General features: G+C 36.2%; 1 protein-coding gene across 1 annotated transcript in view; it reads left to right on the plus strand.

Annotated features, from left to right (window-relative positions):
- LOC136028528 (titin-like) overlaps positions 1-24,126 on the plus strand; it is a 524,102-nt gene that overhangs the window by 27,378 nt on the left and 472,598 nt on the right. The window contains exons 3-7 of the mRNA XM_065706373.1: positions 1,033-1,148; positions 2,325-2,474; positions 8,479-8,704; positions 14,221-14,411; positions 22,964-23,060. Coding sequence (XP_065562445.1) covers positions 1,033-1,148; positions 2,325-2,474; positions 8,479-8,704; positions 14,221-14,411; positions 22,964-23,060 — 780 coding nt within the window. The remainder of the gene's footprint in view (positions 1-1,032; positions 1,149-2,324; positions 2,475-8,478; positions 8,705-14,220; positions 14,412-22,963; positions 23,061-24,126) is intronic.

The raw sequence follows: 24,126 nt of genomic DNA on the forward strand, positions 1-24,126 counted from the left end.
GTAATTACTCATTTTAAGGCTTCAGGACCTCATTCGAACATCCACTGATCTTCGTTTAAATAGTTGATGCTCAACTTTGCACTGTATTTAAATTAACAACTGCTCAAATGAACTTACTTTGCAAAACAAAACATAAAGGACTGGATAATGTGTTGTCAGGAATAAATCTACCCCCTTGAACCATTATAGCCACTAGAAGGCTATGTAAACAAGTTTTAAATGCTCTAAAGGCATTAGCTACCTCGTAATATATAATTGGTAGCAATTTGGCCCTAATTGGACCAAATTACAATGCCATATTACTGTAAAATACACAACGTTTCTGATTGTAGTAATCGATTCTATCGAACAAAAAAAAAATTATGTCCGTCCTTTTTACACGGCAGCCGTCATTGTTATATCCGTACTTTTAGGGTATATACGTGTTATAGCTTCGACACCAAAGATCCGAAGTTAAGTTAATCATAATTATATATACCAAACTATCATGAAAGTTTAAGACTTTAGTTACAAAATTATGGAAACTACAACAGAGAATTATGGAAAGCAGGCCACCCAGGGTACCTAACCACCTCTGTATATTAAACATTGAATTAAAATATACCTGCGTAGATACTATTTATTTCGCTTGGGCTAAGCTGATTATTTTCGAGTGAACACAGGAAGCCGGTTTCATTACAGGTCAAAAGCAAAGTGGGGTTGCTATAATACGCAAATGCCCTTTTAGAGATATTCTGTTTATTATAGGTTTCTGTGTTTTTTTTCCTAATTTGATCTTGAATCCATTCTAACTTTTATCCCCTTGATAGATATTTTCCTGCTGTATTTTTGAGAATTATTTTAGAAATTATTTGAGAGCTAAAATTACTATTTCAAATTGAGTTGTTCACTGAAGTTTTGAATTGTTTTCTTACTTATTCATTTTATTTTTATTTTTTCAGTATTTTTATAACTCATTATTTCATCTTAAAACCATTATTGTATCAGTACTTGTGTTTAGAAAAGGGTTTCTGACTACTTTTCTTTAAACAGGTTATGTCGTTTATAAGTGTGCAGTTGGTTCGAATCATTGGGAAAGAGCACATGCTGCACCAACTAAAGCGACTGAAATTGTCATTCATGGACTTACTCCAGGCCAGCCATATCAGGTAAATTTCTTTTTTGTAGTTAGTATATTCAAGTATTTAAGAATATACCACCAAAAAATAAGAAAAGTAAATTGTTCAAATATTGTTTAAACAACATTGTTTGTTGGGCTTTTGGAGTAATTTTATTGGCAGTGGTTTGTGGTGCTCTGAGAGACCTGAAATTCTCCTTAAACATGGAATATGACGTCAGAGGCTCAAGGACTGAGCCCGTTGTTTATTATGGCCAAAACCCGAACTGCCGATCAATGGAAGCGAAGTGAGGGGCTGAGACTTAAAAGGAGTCTGGTCTTTGCAAGTTAAGCTGGGGCCTTCGGCCGCTACATATTTACTTTTATGATGTTACATATCCATTTTTATTTTTTTTCAATTTTTTAGTCTATATTCCTGTTCCAAGAGACATATTTATATGCACGAAATCAAGTCTGTATGTGTTTGATATGAGGGTGTGGGGGTGATTACACTCTCCCGTCTGTACTCAAAAATAAAGCTGAATTAATCCTACATAAGATGCTCCGTGCTTATTTTTTTACATATTAACATCTGCTATTATTTTTGCAAAAATAATAGCTATAATAATAAACCAAAATAATAAACTAATTAAATCCAAGACATATCACAAAGAGCAAGTTGAAAGAGACTACAAAATTTGGCAATGCACCAGCATACCACAGGTTCTATTTTAATATTCCTTGAAAAAGCCACGGATATCTCAGGGGACATGACTGCAAATAAACCGAATTTCGGCCCTAATTCTAAAAACCTATTTACCCGTCGATTTCCTTTTGTTTTCGAAAAATAACGTGACACTATTGCTCTCCTTTTCGTTCACGCCAGTGCTAATGAATTTGGTACAGCTGAAGTTTGCCGTAATTAATAAGACCTTCCGCCAAAATCTAGAGGACTTGTCATCATTCTATTTTCAATTGGGGGAGGGGGGTTCGACCTCCCATGAGTTCTATATGGCCAGAATGCAACACAAACACGGATTCTTTATCACAATTTCGTCTTATTGAAAGGGTGATCCCTCTAGTCATCGTAGCTAGGCTGAAACTGGTCTGAGCTTTGAATTTGATCCGAAAAGTGAGGTTTTGTAAAAGTAAAAAAAATTCAAGCTGGCAGGGAAACCCTTTCAAATTCGGTTTCTATCTTTAATCAACAGTGCATTCCATTAAATAGGTTCGGGTCATTGCTGAAAACAGTGTGGGAGCCTCGATGATTGCAAGCCCAACGTCAGACGCGTTCATTGCTCCATATGACCAGTTCTCAGCAAGAAAACCCGAGTTTATACTAAATCTGCGTGATGTCACGGCCATTGAAGGAGAAAGGGTAAGTTTTTCAGTTACATTTTACCTTGTGTGAACATGTAATTGAATAACAGGTCCAATCTATGTTATTTCAGTTTGTGGGAGGTGAATGGAAAAGAATTAGAAAATCATTTGGGATTAAGTTGGAACAGTGTCAATTCATGACAAGCACATCTGCAATGAGGGGCTTTCGTTCTTGCTAATAATTGTAAAAATGAAGCTTTTAGGGATGGACCTACAGTTCACCAAAAAAAAAAATGATCATGAAATGTCAGTTTTATATACTTAAACTGATATTTTGACATTTGCTCTTGCTAATAATTGTAAAAATGAAGCTTTTGGGAATGGACCTACAGTTCACCAGAAAAAAAAACATATGAGGTGAAATGTCAGTTTTATATACTTCAATTGATATTTCTTCCTGAAAGTTTTAATAGTTTTTCAGCTATAAAACTCAAAAAATGAAAATAAAATTCATGCATTTTATGCTGATTTTAAATATATAACTTTCATTAAGTTTAGTCTTATCTATAAAAAGTTACAAGTCTGAGAAAATTCACCTTTTTTCGAAAAAAGGGAGAAATACCCCCTAAAAGTCATAGAATCGTAATTAAAGTCAAACCATTAGATTCAATGTATCAGAGAACCCTATAATAGTGGTTTCAAGCTCCTATCTGCAAAAATGTCGAATTTTTTTTTGCCAGGTGAAAGATCACGGATGTGTTTTTTTAGCAGTAGAACTAGTAGTTGTTGTTGTTTAGTAGCAGTTGTAGTAGTAGTATTAGTGATCTTGCCTTTTAAATATTCCTTGAAAGGTCTAACTTAATACCCTAAACCATTTCTGATGTGCACGGAGTGTGTTTAGATTTAGCTCAAATTTTTTTCTGTATTCTCTCAATTTTTTTCGATATACTCTTTGTTTTAGTAGTTCTAGTATCATAGTAGTGTTGGTAGTAGTAGGAGTAGTAGTAGCAGTAGTAGAGTTGTACTACTAGTAGTAGTAATTAGTATTAGCAGAATTATGAATAGCAATAATAGTATACAATGCATTGGTTACCTTTGGGCCACTTGAACATTCCCTCATGATGCCCTAGAATTTTTAGCTCGATATTGTAAGTCGTTCTAAAGATATTGCTGATACGCCTTTTTGACAAGCTATATGAACATAGCATATTTTGATTTCGTTAAACATTCCCCTCAACATTTCCTCAAAATTACATTTCAATATCTTAGTGGTGGCAGTAGCAGTAGTAGTAGTTGCTGTAGTACCTGTAGTAGTAGTAGTAGCAGCAGTAATTGTAATAGGGTGGAACCAACTGATGGAGATACTAGTGACTCAGATGAATTTTACTTACAGTTACAGGAGCAAATAGACAGGGTACCAGGTAGAAATATGGTGTTTTTGCTAGGAGATTTTAATGCCCAGGTTGGTAGAAATAGGGATAGATGGTATCCTAGCCTAGGTAATTTTGGTGTAGGAAAAGAAAACAGTAATGGCTATAGGCTTTTGCAATTTTGTAGGTATAACAACCTAGTTATAACCAATACGGTGTTTGGTCACAAAATGGCCCATAAGTTGACATGGTATTCACGTGATGGTAAGACAGCAAACCTTATTGATTATGTTATTGTAAACAGAAGACTAGCAGGATCAATACAAGATACTAGGGTGTATAGGAGTGCCGTTATTGATGTTAAAAGTAAAGATCACCATCTAGTAGTGTCTAAGGTTAATTTAAAGCTGAAATTTCGGAAGAGTAACTCCCTCCCGGAAAGTTATGATGTTGGTAGACTTCAGGATGAAAATTTGAGAAAAAAATTCCAGGAACAGTTGAGTACTAAACTTGAGGGTTTAAAATTTGACAATGTGGAAGATGGATGGAATAATTTCAGAAAAACAATTTGTGAAGTTGCTGATGGTTTCCTAGGGAAGAGTGCTAAGACAGCAACTAGGAATATTAGTGAAAAAGCTTTAGGTTTAATAGAGAGTAGAAGGGGTTTGTATAAGAATTATCTGAGCGATAGGTCGTATGAAAACAAAAGGAATGTAAAGAAAGTGGAGAAAGCATTAAAATATGAACTAAGGAGATGTGAAATGGAGGCGATGGATAAAATTGCTGAGGATCTGGAAGATGCGGCTAGACGGCATAATAGTAAAATATTATACTGGCATGTTAATAAATTGAAAGGGAGTAGCCGATCCGGACTATCCCAGTTAAAGATAGAAATGGGGTCACAATTAGTGATAAGGAAAAAGTTAAAGAAAGATGGGTGGAACATTTTGAGAATGTGCTAAACCGAGATACAGTTGCAGGAAAAGATATAGATGAAAATGAAAAAGTTTGTGATACCTTGGATGTGAAGGAAGATTTGTTTAGTGAGGAAGAATTAGCGACAGTACTAGAAGGATTAAAAAATAATAAGGCCCCAGGTGCTGATAGTATGATTAATGAGTTCCTTAAATATGGTGGCTCTGAGGTTAGGAATAAGCTACTGAAGATTATGAACATGATTTTTGAAAAAGGGGAAGTACCCAATGATTTTAGGAAAACCTTAATTAAACCACTGTATAAGAAAGGTGACAAGAGTGAATGTCGGAATTATCGAGGCATTAGTCTGGTCTCTGTAGGTAGCAAATTACTGAGTAATATGATACTTTTTAGACTGAGACATGCTGTAGACAAAGTTTTAAGGGAAGAACAATGCGGTTTTAGAAAAGGTAGAGGATGTGTCGACCATGTTTTCACTCTTAGGTTAATAATTGAGAAGTCCCTTCGTCTTCAAACACCTTTGGTCCTTAGTTTTATCGATTATGAGCAAGCTTTCGATTCTGTTGATAGAACAGCGTTAACAAAGGTCTTATCGTTATATGGTATACCAGAAAAATACATTAAAGTGATTTGCGCTATGTACGAGAATAATACTGCTGCGGTTAAGGTAGGAAATGAGGTTAGCAACTGGTTTTGTATTAAATCAGGAGTTAAGCAGGGTTGTGTTCTATCCCCCTTTATATGGATCATTTTGATGGACTTCGTCTTAAGGAGCACAGGAAAGGCAATTGGAGACCATGGAATCAAATGGGGAGGAAGAACGCTCCTGGACTTAGATTATGCTGATGATTTAAGCATATTAGATGAAAGTGTGAGCAAAATGAATGAATTTTTAGAGGTTTTACGAGTTCAGGGTGCTAAAATAGGCTTGAAAATTAATGTTAAGAAGACTAAGTCACTAAGGTTAGGAATAAGTGAAGATGAACAGGTGACCTTAGGTAACGAAAAGATTGATCAGGTTGGGAGCTTCAGTTACCTTGGTAGTATTATTAGTAAAGATGGTGGGAGCAGTGAAGATGTTAAAAGTAGAATAGCTAAAGCTCAGGGTGTTTTTTCACAGTTAAAAAAAGTTTGGAAGAATAGAAAGATAAGCCTACAAACCAAGATTAGAATATTGGAAGCTACAGTGATGACAGTGGTCAAATATGGCTCTGAAGCATGGACACTCCGAAAAGCAGATGAAAATTTACTAGATGTTTTCCAGAGAAATTGCCTACGGATTGTTCTGGGTACCCGGCTGACTGACCGTATTTCAAACAGTAGGTTGTACGAAAAGTGTGGTTCAATCCCGCTTTCTGGGGCTATAATGAAAGAAAGGTTGAGATGGCTAGGCCACGTTCTACGGATAAAGGATGACAGATTACCGAAGATTGTCCTTTTTGGCCAACCGTCTGGGGCTACACGGAAAGCAGGTCGTCCTTGTCTGGGTTGGGAGGATGTCATAAATAAGGATTTAAAGGAAATGGGAACTTCCTGGGAGGGTGTAAAGAGGGAGGCTTTAAATAGATTAGGTTGGAGGAGGAGCGTGCGTAGCTGTGTTGGCCTCAGGCGGCTTGGTGCTGCAGTGAGTTATTAGTAGTAGTAGTAGTAGTATTCCTGAGGTACGCCTTTTTGGAAAGCCTTTGGCACATAGTTTGTTTTGATTTAATTCAACATTCTCTAAAATATTCTCTGAAGGGTTCATCTGAATGCCCTCCACCTTTTGAAAACTAAGGGTCAAACAAGCTCGTCTTTCTCTATGACAAAATGCAAACAAATCAGTTAACGTAAACAACATGTCGACAATGGGCGAGTTGCATAGCTTATTTTCCTTGCAACGAGGGCTGTGGGTGAGACATCATACTGGACCTCTCAACTATTCTGAACAAAAAGGCTATCTTAATATTTTGATTGGATATGCTTGGGGAGTGTATGTACGGAAGAGGGAGGGTGGTTTTCCTCCAATTACTTCTGACTCTTATAAAGGGAACTAGAACTTTCAGTTTCCAATCGAATGAGCTCCTTTAGAAGTATCTACGACAACTCCTTCTATACGAAGTGCCTTTATAAAAAAAATACATTTTGCCCACTTTGCTCTTTACTTAGATAGTGCTATTGTGCTACTTAAGCAGCTGCCCGTAATTTTGATAACAATAGACACATCAAAAGAATCATCAAAAACATCAAAAGAGTCAGCAAATATATAAGTTGCATCAAGTTTAGTGTTATTCATCAAAAGTGACGAACCTATGAAAATTCGCCTTATTTTCTAAAAAAAAGGGGGAAACACCCCAAAAAAGTCATAGAATCTTAATGAAAATCACACAACCAGATTCAGCTTATCAGAAAACCCTACTGTACAAGTTCCTATATGCAAAAATATACAATTTTGCATTTTTACCAGAAGAAAAATCGCGGATTCATCTTTTTCTTTTCCGGGATGATCGTATCGAAATAATAGTCCTATAAGATCGGGAGAGGGTGCATTCGAACAGAAATTAAAAGTTTTGAAGCTTTTTTTAAGTGACATAAAAGATTGGGGTGCAACTATTTCCCCTCCCATGCCTCTTTCCCCCCAAAGCTATCTTATAAAAAAATTTAGGCTGTCATTTTGTCCAGCATACTTAAAAGATCCAGTAACTATATCTTTAGGGGTAACATGACCCCCCCCCCCCAGTATTTAGGGAGAGACCTGTAAGTTAAGAAATTTACCCATTTTTCTTGGGGTGGGTACCCATTGGGAGAATGTTCCGTGGGGGGAACTTTCTAAGGTAAATTTCACACTGGGGAGAAATGACAGAATTTCCATACTAAATTCTTTTTAGTTGTCTTACTTTCTCTTTGTCAACTGAGTTTTGCATGTGGAGATGTTCTGGAAAATTATCCGGGGGCTTTTGTCAGTGTGTTTGGATTTTTGGGAAAAAATTCCAAGGAAGGGGGATTTCCGAAGTGATCGATAAAACTGTTAAAAATTAAAGTCTTAATCAAATGAAAGTATGTTAAGGAGAAATTTTCAGGCTGAATCGTCCGCAAGAAATTTTGTAGATCCGTAGCGTGAAGAGCAAGGTATTGAGAGGTGGACAACCCTTCATATACGGAATAATTTATGTTCTTTTGTATTTTTAATGCTGCTCCATGCTTTCAGTTAAAAAAAAAACTTGTTATTTTATTTTATGACTAACAGTACTGGTTGGGTGTCAGGAATAGAGAATAGAGGGGTTTTAAGAATACAGTGTATTTGAAACTCTTTTTAAGGAAAATATTATTTTATTTTATTGTCTTTTTTGAGAAAGAATCATTCTTGAGACAAAATTATTCTTGGCAGCTATTCTATTTAGTCGATGGCAAAGAAACTAAATCAAAGTTTTGCCATTTTAACATCATTCTCTGTGAAGTTGATCAAAGTTTGCTGCAAAATTTTAGGTTAAGCTAGCAACTTATACTTAGTAGAACAAGGTGGTCACTAGACACTTGTGATTTGAGTTACGCCGAAAATGTTAAATTTACGCTCCAGTAATGTGAATTTAAGTCAATTTTCAAGAACAGGCTAGATCTTAAAGTTGGAGTCTAAAAAATTTTCTTTTAAGAAGCATCATTTCGGGCTGTAAATTCTGAAGCTTTTTGTTCTCCAGGAAAATTCTTTCTTGTTTGTGACTGTTTAAAAGCGCTTATGACGATCTAAAGTCTATTTCTTCTCTCTTTTACGTCCTTTCTCAGATCGAATTTGAGGTTGAGGTAGATGGCATTCCTCTTCCAGAAGTGAAGTTTTACAAAGATGGTCTCGAGATTTACGACGGTGAGAAAGCATCTATTATCAAAGGACCAGGAGGAGTTTTTTACTTGATTTTTAGATCTTTGTCAGTTGAAAACTCGGGAGAAATCAAATGTGTGGCTTTTAGTGATGCTGGCGAGTCTGTATCTGTGGCCAAACTTCAAGTAGAAGGCAAGTGTATTATCATACTTCTATTTGTAATTCATGCAGTTTATAAAATAAAACTATGGAATAAAGTAAAAGAAAAGAAATTATTCCTCATCCAAAATATTAAATCATGCACGTCTGTATATTTGATAAGATTTGGGCTGTGAGTAAAATTGGAAACAATGAGCGTGTAACAGAGAACGAGGTGTCTGCAGGATTAGGAATAAACCTTGGTTCATACAGATGTGTTGTCACTTAAAAATGGTCATTTTTTGCATGATTAATTTAAAAACATTTATTTTTTGCGTGATAAAGCATTTTACACAAAACAAGTTTTTTTAAAGAAAAGTAAGGAGCTCCATTAAGCCAAAAATGAGCAGAAATGTCAAATAATCTTCCAAACGTAAAACTACCACAAATCACTATCAATAAATAAATATAAATCAAAACGAACAGAAATTACAATAAATAGCCGAGCCAAACTCAAAATGAGCAGAATTAACATGGGTAAGGCTTATAACCTCCATGCCTTCTCAAGACCAGAACATAGTTTGCGCTTTACTGAAAAAAAAAACACACACACACAAAATAAATGACGTTGGATTGTCAGTTTAATTGACATATACTGATATTTATTCCTTAATGTTCTGATAATTTTTTTTTATGTATGAAAATAAGAAAAGTGAAAGCATTTAAAAATTATTTTGTTTTCAGTAAAGCGCAAATTTCTTTTTATTTATTTATTTTTTTGCCGATCTCCTCGAAAATTTTAGGGGATGTAAACAGTGTTGGTTCTAGGCGTTTACCTCCCCCCATCCCGAAAAACCAACCCCTGTTGAAAATTCTCGTGGAAAATACCCCGGAAAATACCCCCTTTTGGAAAACACTCCCCGCAGAAAAATACCCCTCGAGGAAAATATCCCCCCCGGAAAATACATCCCCACTGAAAGGAAATTATTCCAGCAAATTTTTCTCCTTACTCAAAATCTCCCCATACGATCACCCTGAAGAAAACTCCCCCGCGGAAAATATCCATATGTTTCATAATAACAAATACTATCTATGAGCAATGGACAAATTACAAAGCTTAAAAAGGCAAATAAAACCGCTACAATGGGGTTCTCTGATTGTTTTGTAGTTAAGAAGGGAAGAGAATACCTAAAAGGGTACGTTTTAATGCCAAAACATCCGAGTTCTCATTGAGCCATCAGCTAAGTACAGAATTAGTCCTAAGGGAGAGACGAGGGGAGGGCGGAGATTTGATGTATAATCCCCAAGACCATAACCAGAATTTTGTTTACGGGGAGGGGAACAAAAGAAACTTTTAGTAACGCATCAGAAACGTAAAAATATTATCTACTCCTTGATGATTTCTGGGAATAATTCTGATCCTTGCTGTTATTATGAAAGTAAAGAGTAACATTAAACCCCAGAACGGGCAAAATTTATTCGGTATAGAAGGAGGACTGCTTCTTCTTCATCCACACCTCCACCTCAGTGTCACATAAACTTTGGAGGGTGCTCATTAGATCAAAAATTGAGAGTTCTAGTCTTTTTTTATGAGTCGAAAGTGATTAAGGATCAACAAGCAGAGGAAGGGGGAATTTTCTCAGGGGGGATTTTCTGGGGGGATATTTTTCGGCAGGTAGACGCCAGTCACAGTTGAGACGGCTTAAGCTGTATACAAGACCGAAAATGACTTAGATTTTCAATTCATGAGCAAAAACAAACCTCCCCAAAATTATTTAAAGTAAATAGAATAAGTCATTTCACAAAACTATTGCTGATCGAAAATTTTGACTGAATATTAAGTTTTGCCCAAAATTGAAATTATAACCTAGCATTTCAATTCTTTAGCGGAAAAATTGAAAAAAAAAAGAAAAAAAGATGCAAATATTCCTAAAACAGATTCAATGAAAAGTCAGTAGCCATATTAAAACCTAATGTATCAAAAAGGAAGCCATACAATAATTCAAACCTAAAACGAATAGAAATCTTTATGATATAACACTTCAAGTCCAAAACAAATAGAAATTAAATTGAATAATCACATCAAATATGATAAGAGATAGTACTATAGATAATCAAGTCACCCTTAACAGGAAATGAAATTTGTCAAAAGAGTTAGGGTATCACCTCTTACTCCCGTAAACTTTCTAAGACCAAAACGTCTTCTGAACTTTAAATTTTTTCTCTTTTGTCAATATGATATCGAAAAATAGAATTTTAAGACTTTCAGTAACTAATTTCACTGTATTTTAAACAATCAGTGTACTTTCATTAGTTCATTCCTGGGATCTTGGATTATTATTGTGATTTTTCTGTATTGTTGTGTTATTTTTTTGGATTATTGATGTTTTAAAAAATTAAAAGAAGTGGCAAATTATTAGAAACTCTACAGCTACAATATTATAAACGAATGCTGGGTCTGTACGCCACAACCCACACACTTTTCATCAAGGGAGATTTGGGACTTTTCTACATGAGAAAACATAGACAGACCCAATTAATTAAGTTTTGGCTGAAAATACTGCAATGTCCCTCCTCAAGACTCTTCAGAGCAGCGTATGATGAATTACATGTCCTGGGACAAAAACCTTCATGGCCCTTCCATGTCAAAAACTGTTCGACAGCACAGGTTTATCGTATGCGTGGAATGGAGGTGATGGCCCAATCTCAGATCACAAAGTTTTCTATCAGAGATCCAATTAAGGCTGGAAGATCAAGAATTTCGTAGGAAGTTTCCAAATTTGCTTGAATTCCGAAATTGTTAAAGACAAGTCTGTACTCTGAATTTGTCATGTTCAGTGAAAAGGCTTTTAAACTTTTTAACAATACCGCCTTTGGCGTCTTCTCTTCCCTGCTTGATTGAGTATTTAAAGACGATCCGTGTAGATCTTACATATAGCAGATTCACAGGAGATGTCTAACCAAAGTTATGAGCTACTACTATAGTCAATATATATTTTTTTAAGTTACTCTAATTTACCTAGCATCCTATTTTAGTTTGTAAACTTACTACAAAATAAGCAGCTGTCGTCAATTAGTTTTGATTTTGTTATATTTCAATCGTCCTCTCACACACTCCAATGGCACTTTTCCAGGAGTTGTATGAATAGTAGTTTTTGGCGCTGGTTGACTGTCAGATTGTTTTTATAAACATTTTTTGGCGAAAAGCCTTTCAGATCTTCTGTGATTTTGAGAAGTGTATCTTGATGATTGAGCTTACATTGCTTATTTTTTCATTTACTGAAATTATTTAGGCTTGTAATATGTGAAGCACAAGAAGTTGTTCACGGCATGTCATCTAGCTACTTACTGTTTGATAAATAGGGCTGAAAATGGTCTGAAGGCTCCTAAAAGGAGCCTGTATCTTTGTTACATAATATTACTTTATCTACCTTCATTCAATAGAGATAAAAGATGTTAGAGAAATGTAAAACTTAAACGGACAGTTTTCGTATTTTACTATTCACTACATTTTTCTTTGATTATATGGTAGAGGCACTTACGGATGGCAGGGGGAACTTTCCATGATGCTTCCTGTAATCAAATGAGGATAAAAAAGAACTAACATCCTAAAAAAAAAATAATATCCCTAGCGGTTTTTCTGTAACAGCTCCCGGAAAGTTACTCTATCTACTTTCAAAGCAAATCGTTCGTAAGTGATTCCAAAATAGAGAGGGAAAAATTACCAGTGCTTATAGGGGTTTAATCCCCTTCTCATTTACTCCTATCGCTAGAAGCTGTGAAGTACTTGTAAAATAATTTTGTATATTAGGACAACAGGGGAAGTGCAAGATAACTAGAAACATTTATATTTCCAATCTCTTGATTGGTTTACTCGACAGAGTTGAGCTTTATTTTGATACACATACTGATATGTATACAACGTATTTAACATACCCAGACAAACCAACGAACCTGTTAGGCGCAACACCCAGTCCTGAGGAACAAACAAAGGGATCACGTGAGAAACGAGCATAGACGACCAAATAGAGCAACAGTAAAGAGTAAAGGGAACTAGTGAAAAATAAATGTGCTGAAGAATTAATCTTCAAAACCAATTTAACTTTTCTTATATTGCTAGTAATTTTTGACGACACGCAATTAAAATACTCACCAAAATTCATCCAAAATTATGCAAGGATACTTGATCGAAGTTTTGCGATTAACAGAAGAACTATCATAACCAGTCTTTAAGACTATAGATAATAATTTTTTGAATTAATGTCTCGGCTCTATTTGCTATAATTTAACTATAAATTATGCATTCTTGTCCAACTATCAATCACTAGAAATGTACTTTTAGTTACATCTAACAAACCGTTTTCTGTTCTCCGTTTATCAAGTTATCTCCTTTGTCTCTAGATCACTGTAATGTACAAATAACGAGAGACCAGATTGAATCTGGAATATTACAAAAAATGTTAATCTATATGCAGATACCGATTTTCATCCTTGGGGAGCTCCAAACTAAATTCTAAAATACTGAACCTCAAATTTTATAGGAGTGAGCGCAAAATCTTGGTGCCTACAGGTATATGGCAGAAGTTTGCTTTGTAGATTGAGGAGAACTCTTCAAAAAGTAAACACATCCATGAATAATAGAAAATACTGCGAAACTAACTGAATTGGGGAATCAGGACTGACGTTGTGCCTGTATCTACAGTATCATCAAGTATTCCAAGGAAGAACAAACGAACAACTCTTCATTTAACCGAAAAATCTCTATATCCTGCAGACACAATCTAGAAAATATTTATTCATTGTTAGACGTTCATCTTTCATAAATGGTGTTCCCGAACTGTAACGAAAACTTAAAATCCTCAATTAATAAGCTTGCTACTGTCTAGCAAAAAGAAAGGGATTATCAGAGTGATCTAAGGACACACATAGTAGGTAAAAAGACTTGGCTCTTTGATATTACAATTCCAAAACCTTTGAATGATATAAAAATCAAATTAATTCAATGATTTTTAATTCAGAATTTTTTGCTGGTAATGGCTAAGTTAAACTAAGTTAAACTCAGCTTAGTTAAACTGGATCCACTGAATGATTGAAAAAATTATTGATTTTAAAATTCATAATATTCCCTATTGCGATCTTTCCTCAGTGGCCAGAAATCAGAATCATATAAATGTCGATTATATTTACGAGGAGCTATGATTTTGTCCCTGCAAAAAAGGAAACTAATTCGAGAGTCTTTTTCTCTATTTTACTTAGTTCTTAGTTTTCTTTTCTATGAGGTTTCAATGGTGACATTGGACGTTTCAGTATGATTAGTTTCATGTATTAATCACATGTATGAAGGTAAGCGTCCATGTAAGCCTAGAGTATTTTATTGAACTTGTTAATATTGATAACCCTTTACATGTAGAAAATCACCTAAAACCTGTTTCCTGCATTCTTTGCTAGGGAAACATCGACACATCACCGTTTCTGTGATGTAAGCACATTTAGTTGCATTCGTGAACAATTTCAAATAAGTACTGTTCAAATAAGTACTGTTTATTTAGTTTTATCATTTTTTTTTATAGCGCCGCCTAGAGCTGTCCTTTCACGTCAACTGGAAGAAGGTGTAATTTTTGAAGCAAAAGAAACTTTGCGACTTCGAGTGTCTTATACAGGAAAACCTGCGCCAGATGTCACTTGGTATCATGAAGGGACTTTACTCCAACCCGGAGGAAGAGTCGAAATTGAAACTAGCAGCCAGTCAAGCACGTTAAAGGTACACAGTCGTTTTAGCATAACATTAAATAAAAAAAACAAGTTTTTTAACTGAAAGTAAGGGGCGACATTAATACTTGAAACGAACAGAAATTACTTCGTATATGAAAGGGGCTGCTTCCTCATCAACGTCCTGCTCTTTACACTAAAGTTTGACTCTTTCTCTTAACTTTAGCGTAAAGAGCTGGTAAAGAGCAAACACTATCTAATTCTGTCTAACTCTGTCACTGTCTAATTCAAACACCATTCTAATTCAAAATCCCCCCACCAAACACTTAAATATCCAATCACTCACTTCCTCATATTGACATATTAAGTGATATATACTCTCATTCAAACTCCGCACATAGGACAAAAATAAGGACCAGCCTTTGACTTTTCCCTCCCGATAAACTATCTTCTTTGGCCCAGTGGCAAACTATCAGCCCTCATTTCAATTAATAACTTTATTTCATTTTTATTCAAACACACCTTAAATATTATAGACTCTTATTGCCTCTGAAAAAAAAAGAATTTAGAATATACTTGTCAGATATAGTTCGTAGTTTTTGATATCAATCTGTTAACTTATGGTTGCAGTGGTTGCTAAAACCTAGTAAAGGAGGAACCACGTCTCATAATAACCAAAAATTACAAACCACGTTAAAAGAACGGGCAAGTGAGAAAAAATTTAGTTTTGTTGTTAATTTAGGGATGGCAACTAGTAACTTGATAGGTGTTAAGAGTAGAATGCTATTTGGAGAATGAACTGATGACAATTTAAAAAAAAAATAGCCGAAAAAATGGTGTCAGATAAAAACAAAAAGTACACCGTTGGAATCGCCATGGCTGGAAGCAGGAGACTTGCAGTCCCCTGCCTCCCCCCCCTGAAAATCATTTTTTGCATGAGTCACATTTTTCACTGATGCATAGAAAAGTTGAGCGTCAACCAAGAAAGCTTTTTATCATGTACTCGTGTTCTTGAACGACTATGTGGTTGAAAGATGTCTGAGATTAGATTTTCATGGCTGAGCAGCCTGAATGTCATAATCATATTTCGACGATAAACTAGTTAAGGTAAATTCAGTTTTCCAAGCCTAGAGGGGTAAGGGATGTCATAAAGACCCCTGATGTATTTATTTGTACACTTTTGAACTATTTATAGAGTTTCTTGGTCTGATTTATCAATTTGGTTTGCAGTGCACATACCAGACTCTAGCTTAAGCCAAATTAAACCTTTACGAAGTTTTGGAAAAACTGAGGGGGAACGACTACTGAAAGCCCTCTTAAGTCAACCAAGACTCTGACTAGCCTTTGCAGCATCTGTCTGAGCTTGTAAACTAAACTTTAACTTTTCATCATTTATTAGACCTAGGTCTCCTTGGACATGACTACTGACAAAAGGTTGTCTTGTTCTGTCTTCTGACTCTATTGAGTATTGGTGTCTTGATTTTTTTTTTCCCAAATGGATTATTTTCTATTTTTGAACATCGAACTCCAGCTTCAAGTCTCCGCCCAAAAAATAATTAAGTACAAGTCTGCTTGAATGGTTTATTTATTATCTAGGCTTTTGACTGAACCAATTAATTTTAAAACCTCTGCATAGTATTACTATATTTTTGATGTTAGAAAGTGCATCATTAATGAAAGCGTTGAAGAAATTTAGGCCTAGGACTGTGTCTTGATGCACTACATATCTCACTTCCACAACATTAGAGAGAAATGTTTACCTGTTTTTCTCAAACACTTTTACTCTGTGTTTTCTATTACTAATGAAAAATATCACCCAGTCAATAGTTTCTGTTTCAATATCAATAGCTTTTAGCTTAATATGCAGTCTCCTCTGGCACACCCTAGCGAATGCTTTTGCAAAGTCCAGCAAAATCATGTTTTACGGAGAGACCTTGTCTGTAAGTTCGATCAGGGCCGTCACGATCGGGCCCCCGCCCCAATGTTTTCGGTCACTCGGTAAAAAAATAAGTCAGTAAAATCTTGGTGCTACGCACCATGATTTTTCTGACGGTGCTAAAATTCTTTGTTCGGTCAGACCATGAAATTCCTGACATGTCATCTACAGAAATTTTGAACTTGGTCGATAAACGCAGCGGTTCAACCAAATCCTGCCATGATTTTCCAGATCGGTTGGTATATGCAGCGATTTTATTGAATTGTGCAGTAATTTTACTTATTGTATTTGAAACGGGCATAATGCTGATTATTGACAAGAAACAGTCGGTAAAAATTCCAGCCAGTCAGTAAAGTCTCTTGCTCCCCCCTAAAAATTTTGGGTTGTAACGACACCGAGTCCAATGACATATTCATATGCATCATGCATCATTAAGGTTGCTCTCAACAGATCGGACAGAACGGAAACCATGCTGGCACGGGGAAAACAGCTTACCTTTGAGTCAGATGTTGAATGACTTTCGTGTTGACTATTCTTTCAAGTATTTTTCCGAGAGTAGAGGTAATACCGATTGATCGTTAGTTGACTGCCTGATTTCTATCACCACCTTTGTTTACTGGGGTAATATATGCTATCTTCCAGTCCGTTAGTATACACTTTAAATCTCGAGACTTCTTGAAAAGGTGGGTAAATGTAAGCGACAGTTCAGCATGTGCCTCTCTTAGAAGTTGAGTTTGATTGTCATTGGGCCCAAATGATTTATTTTGATTCACATTTCTTAGGCAGGTTTCCAAGTCTGCTCTACTGATAGTAATAGATGACATTGTGCTTAGGATGTCATACCTGGGGGAATCTGGGAGTGGATTACCGTGAATGGATGTGAAAACAGAGGCAAATCGATTACAAAGGGACTTTGTTATTGCTTGTGGATCATCAATTTTACATGCATTTTGTACCAGTTGGGTAACTGAACATCTTCGAGGCATAACTCCAAAATCTTTAGGATTTGATTTAGCTGATGTAACTATTGCCTCCTTATATTTCTCAGCACTCCTTCTAGAGATACTTCTTACCTGTTGCGTGCTTGTTTGCACCTTTATTAATGGGAAATAAAGGTAAACTGTTTACGAGAGTAACTGAATTCTTTGTCGCCTCTACAGTGGCGATGTAGAGGCCACTGTATATTGTTTTATAATAAATGTAAAACGATATCCATTTGTTCTTTATTTTTCTTGTGTTTGTGGATTCTTTTGTAGTGTGTTTTTCGCTTTTTTATCTTATACTCCATCTGTTTCTTTTGATGGGAAATAAATATATACATACGTACATGCAGTCTCAGTAATGTCAACAACTGCATCTGCGATTCCAATGCTGCAGTATTTCGTTGGGATTTTTTTCTTAAGATGGGTCAAATAGTGAAGGAATATAGATAGCATTTTTATATGAATTATAATATTAACAGTTATATAACAATTGTAATATAAAAAATAACACGTTCAATCTAATTGTGTATCCAAGAAGGCTGAACCTAATAAATAAAGGAAAACAACCGGGCCCTTTTTTATTGATGCCTTTTTATTTTTTTAGAACGAAAAAGTGTGATTTTAATAGATTTTTATGCGATAAAAAATAAAACAATAATTTATTTTTTATGCCCATTATGGCTCTTAACACTATTGTAGCCACGTGTTGGCTCAACTTGACCAAATAGACATTTTAATCAGAGCGGTAGGGAATTTTCATTTGGGATAATAACATAATCTGTAGAGCTCCTGGGGTCAAAATAGATGTTCTCATCAAATTATGTAAAAAGTACGTTAATTAAAATGAAAAAATAGTCTTTATTATGTGAAGGCCAGTAGCCCCACATCTTACTTTACTTACTTTTGGTGGGAACCAGACGAAGTCCTGCCCGGAGCCAATGGACTTCGGAATTACTTCGACGACCTCTTTGATCTATCGGCTGCAGCTCCCCCAGTGATCTTAAGCCAGTCTCTGTCCCATTCTAATAGCAGAGTGTACGTCAAGATAGACTTGTTTTGATTATTAGCTTTAATTGCTAGTACTAACTGCCATGGCAATCATGGTCTTTGATTTAATTAGCACAAAAACAACTTGTTGGAAAAAAGCACTTACATTACCCTTACCATTGCAAATTTTATCTTTGATATGAATTTCGCAATATTATTCCCTTAAATATGCGTGTTTGCAAAGAGACACCAGAACGACAAAGGAAACTTCACATATCACTTTTACATGAAAACGGGTTAGTTGTCTTTCTGGGAGGATTTCTTAATATATCTTTATTGTCGCTTGATCCTAAAAAAGTAATGAATGAATGAATATATTTAATAGGCCTACCCATCAATAGAAAAACAGATGGAGTACAAAAGGAAAACAAAAAAAAGCACAAGACACTAATTCATTTAAAACACACAAAACAAAAACATTTCTGCAAAAGATTGGTCCATCGGTGGGTCTTGACTTATATCGGTCTTGATGTATATATATCGGTCTTGAAATTATATCGGTCAATTTGCGACAGAATCGCTTGTTCAGGATTGGTAACACTGTACTGGCGTGTAACATACCTATTACATGTCCACGGTGGTAAATGCCGCAAAAACTTTGCATACTTGTAGTACAGTAAACGCAATTTCAGTTTATCTGTAGCCGTAACAATGCGTCAAAATGGGCTAAGGTAGAAATAGTGAAGAAACCATAACGTTGTACACCTGGGCCAACAGATGACGATTGAACTTCCGCTTATATGCCAATATACAGCTATATGTAAGAATGACCAGTTCTGAAAATGAGAAAGTAGTAACCGCCGCGTCTCTATTATTGACCGTCCTATAGGGAGGCCCAGATATACAATATCATCCGAGAACTCAACAATAGAATTACCAAGTAAGACGCTCCGACCAGCGTAAGATTTCGAGTTAAAAGCAGTACCTCAGACTTTTTAGCATTAAACCGGAGTCCAATATGGGCATACTCTTGTCGTAACTTGATGAAATCAGCCTCTAGCCCATGCAGAGACCGGCTAAGGTTCAATACGTCATCCGCATAACCAATCAAAGGCAAATCCATACCACGCAGAATTTAAGTCATAAGTGACTTTGATTGTGGCCTTACAACACTGTTATTAAATCCTATCGTCGACGAGATAGCAGTTTGTCTTACCCTGTTCTTTACTGGGAGAAGGGGATTTCCACGCAAGAAACAGCAAAATCATATAAGAGACTAGTACGCTCATTAGCTAATAGAGGGAGCCTAAGTTCCACTTCGAATTTTCATAAATATCAGCCAGCGGGGCTAGGATGCAGGGGTTAACAACGGCAAAACCCATTAAATCATCTAGACTTTTTTTCTTCAGTTTACCAATTGCAGAAATAATCAGGCTCTTTGTAATAATCAGTCCAGGACTAGAAGCATGCTAATAAAAATCTCAAAGTTTCACTTTATAACTATTTTGCAGACGTTGATCTGGAGCAGAAAAAATCGTTTTTACAATGCTCAAACCAAGTGGAAAGTGGTATACGAGATAGAATTTGACTTGGCATATCTTTTACAAAACTGGACGAAAACTTATTTGGCCGAGACCGAACTTTTTTCGAACAAGACGAAATAATTGAACTCTGATGCAGAGACAGGTGCTTTGCAATGTGGCGTTTAGTATAAATATACAGTTTTCGCAGCCATCCATCGTGCGGTTTATCCGCTTCAATCCAAACTAAAAGCCAAAATTTAACAGAAGAGCCAGAAGACAGAAGAGCCAGCATGTCGCAAATTGTAATTAGTTGACCAACCGGGCTCTTCAGTTCCAACTTCTTTCACTCACCTAATAGGTACTGCCTATTTTTTTTCAAGAGCTAGGGCATGAGTAAGTTCATTACAATAAATGTTCAGCCGAACTCGAGAATCACGCATATTCTTTCTTGAACTCCGCATAAACAAATCAAACGGTACACAAATTTTTGAAAGAATATCATTGCACGCATTCTGAAAAAGATCTGGAGGCACCCTGTCCCAATCCTTAGCTTAAAATACAGGTTGCTTTCTCGGAAGCTGGTCAGAAGAAGGGTCACAGTCACCGATACACAGTACACTCTGGCAACTTCCACTGTAGCATGTATGGCCTTTCTTTTTGCATAAAATGCAGAATATATCTTTCGTGCACCTATTATCCTTCGTGGAGGTGTGATCAAAAGCACCCTAACGACCACAAATAGGCGTCAGTACACAGTCAGCCGCTCTATGGCCAATTCAATGGCAGGAAAAACACCTTTTCGGGAGAAATTTGAACTCTTCCGTAGGCAGCTTTTCATAGCCGAACCAAACTGATACAGCAAGTCGACGTCGACGTCGTCGACGTCGAATCCTATCGTCGACGAGATAGCAGTTTGTCTTACCCTGTTCTTTCCTGGGAGAAGGGGATTTCCACGCAAGAAACAGCAAAATCATATAAGAGACTAGTACGCTCATTAGCTAATAGAGGGAGCCTAAGTTCCACTTCGAATTTTCATAAATATCAGCCAGCGGGGCTAGGATGCAGGGGTTAACAACGGCAAAACCTAAAGTCAAATACAATCTCCTCGTGGAGAAGTGAATCAAATGCGTGTCTCACATCATGGGCAGCTAAAGCTATACTTTCACTGTGTTTTTATGCATTAAATAAAGCAGATACCAAAGCAGAAAGGGCGTGACCACACCAAAGGTGAGACTGAAAACCGAACTGATGGGCCTGAAATGTACATTTAGGTCACAACGCATCAATTATCAAATTCTCGAAACTTTTACAAAATAAAGCTGCAGCTGTCATTGGGCGAATAGACGAACACTCAAAAGGAAATTTATTCTTCTTGCGGATAGGAGTCGAACATCCAAAGGAAAAATAATCAGGGACAAATCCCAGATTAAATATCATTTGGTAAAGGAGAAATCCCATTAAATCATCTAGACTTTTTTCTTCAGTTTACCAATTGCAGAAATAATCAGGCTCTTTGTAATAATCAGTCCAGGACTAGAAGCATGCTAATAAAAATCTCAAAGTTTCACTTTATAACTATTTTGCAGACGTTGATCTGGAGCAGAAAAAATCGTTTTTACAATGCTCAAACCAAGTGGAAAGTGGTATACGAGATAGAATTTGACTTGGCATATCTTTTACAAAACTGGACGAAAACTTATTTGGCCGAGACCGAACTTTTTTCGAACAAGACGAAATAATTGAACTCTGATGCAGAGACAGGTGCTTTGCAATGTGGCGTTTAGTATAAATATACAGTTTTCGCAGCCATCCATCGTGCGGTTTATCCGCTTCAATCCAAACTAAAAGCCAAAATTTAACAGAAGAGCCAGAAGACAGAAGAGCCAGCATGTCGCAAATTGTAATTAGTTGACCAACCGGGCTCTTCAGTTCCAACTTCTTTCACTCACCTAATAGGTACTGCCTATTTTTTTTCAAGAGCTAGGGCATGAGTAAGTTCATTACAATAAATGTTCAGCCGAACTCGAGAATCACGCATATTCTTTCTTGAACTCCGCATAAACAAATCAAACGGTACACAAATTTTTGAAAGAATATCATTGCACGCATTCTGAAAAAGATCTGGAGGCACCCTGTCCCAATCCTTAGCTTAAAATACAGGTTGCTTTCTCGGAAGCTGGTCAGAAGAAGGGTCACAGTCACCGATACACAGTACACTCTGGCAACTTCCACTGTAGCATGTATGGCCTTTCTTTTTGCATAAAATGCAGAATATATCTTTCGTGCACCTATTATCCTTCGTGGAGGTGTGATCAAAAGCACCCTAACGACCACAAATAGGCGTCAGTACACAGTCAGCCGCTCTATGGCCAATTCAATGGCAGGAAAAACACCTTTTCGGGAGAAATTTGAACTCTTCCGTAGGCAGCTTTTCATAGCCGAACCAAACTGATACAGCAAGAAAATCTTCAAGATCCTTCCTGGTCCCAAAATATAGCTTAAACACTTTGGAACGCTCAAAGTTACCGATTTCATTTACCCTTGATGCACTTGGACCAAGGAATCCTACATCAGTATTAGCCATATTAGGTAGAACTTTTTTCAGGACGACAATAAACACTTTCTCTTTGAGCATGGCAACAATCTCAGGCTTAGTGGCTTTCATTTTCTTAGTAATTCTCTCAGCAGATAATTTAGATTTGACGTACAGTTTCCAGTCCTGTTTGAACTTCCATAGCTCAATTATTTCCGCTGTGTGAGGTTGTCCAAAAACTGCTTACGAGCATCGGGGTTATCAACAGATTTTGGCATTTTGAGGACAACGGCATAAGATGGCTCAGAATTGAAAGCTGCTGGATTAGCATATCTTTCTTTTTTCACGGTGAATGAGAGTTTCTTGGACCTTTCTGGAAAATAAATGCCCTGAAACATTTCAAAAAAAAATTGATAAGTAACTATATCCAATCGTTTCTTATAATTTTCTGCATTCAAACTGAAAGTTTATAATTACAATTACCAAGGCAAGAAAATTCGGAATAGAATCTCCGACCGTAAGAAATTTAGGAGGGAAATTATGTTCATCTGTTTCTTCTTCCTAATTTTTTATTTCATATCCATTCATTTTTTTTCTATCTCATCTTTTTTGCGCTTTATTTTTATATCTATTTGTTTTTAGATAACGAACGTGAAACGTTTAGATAGAGGTGAATATGTTGTGCGATTGTCCAGCCCAATTGGAGAAGACTCACAAGCTATACTTGTTACGATTACAGGTAATGAATTACTCTTCCCAACTGAACTGTCGGTAGAACTTATTCAGTTTCAATATAAAATATACAACATTTTAAGTAAAGTATCGCTATAAAATATATTCAATCAATTCAACTGTATTCAGCTTAACGTCCCTCTATCCCTCACCTAATTAGTGACACTGGTCAATATCTATGTCACGGACTTCACTACTTCACAAAGTGTATGTTACGAAAGAACCCATGTCTTAACAAAAATGCCATTCAGCCAACATGCAGTGTTGAGCCTTACATAGCTTTAACTTAAAAAAAGACTATTCGTTAATGGTTTTCATGTAAACAGTTTTCATATAAATATTAAAACACACCATCCACTATAATAAGAAAATCCTACAAATTAAACTACTGAGCGCTCCCCAGAAAAAATTAATTATAAACTTAAATGTTGTAAGTGAAACTGATTCTTTAACCTTCTGGGATTTTATTTTGAATCTGAATTCTTGTCCAGAAGGAGCAACATTATAACCTAAAACGAACAGAATTTATTTTGCCTTCTAGGGGAGCTGCTTCTTCCTCAAACCATACTATTTACGCTTCTTAAAGCTCTTTAAAAATACTATTCATTCAAATCCTGTGTTTAAGCAGTGTTTCTTGGAGCATTGAGACAAAAGTCAAACTTCAGCGTCAAGAGCGAGGGTTGAGGAAGGCACAGTCCCTCTCACATACGGAATATTTTCCATTCGTTTTAAGTTCTAATGTTGCTGATTACTTTTAGTTGAAAAACATTGTTTTTTAATTAGATCTATGATCGTTTTTGAAATCATGCCAGAAACTCCCCCCCTCCGCACTAAATTTCCCCAGAAAAGCTCTTCCTGGATTGCCCTCCCCGTGAAAAACTCACCCCATGGAAAATTCTTCCCTCCAAAAAAAATGTTTCTGTATTTCCAATAAAAATACAATGTGTGAACAATGGGCAAACTGCGCAATTTGCTGCCATTTCTCCGGGAACTATGGAGGTCGTGCCATCCCCCGAAGGCATAATTATTGGACTGTGCTGAATCAATTAGCATTCTCATAACTTTGATCGGGT

The sequence above is a fragment of the Artemia franciscana genome, chromosome 6 (genome assembly GCF_032884065.1).
Source record: "Artemia franciscana chromosome 6, ASM3288406v1, whole genome shotgun sequence".
Lineage (NCBI taxonomy): Eukaryota > Metazoa > Arthropoda > Branchiopoda > Anostraca > Artemiidae > Artemia > Artemia franciscana.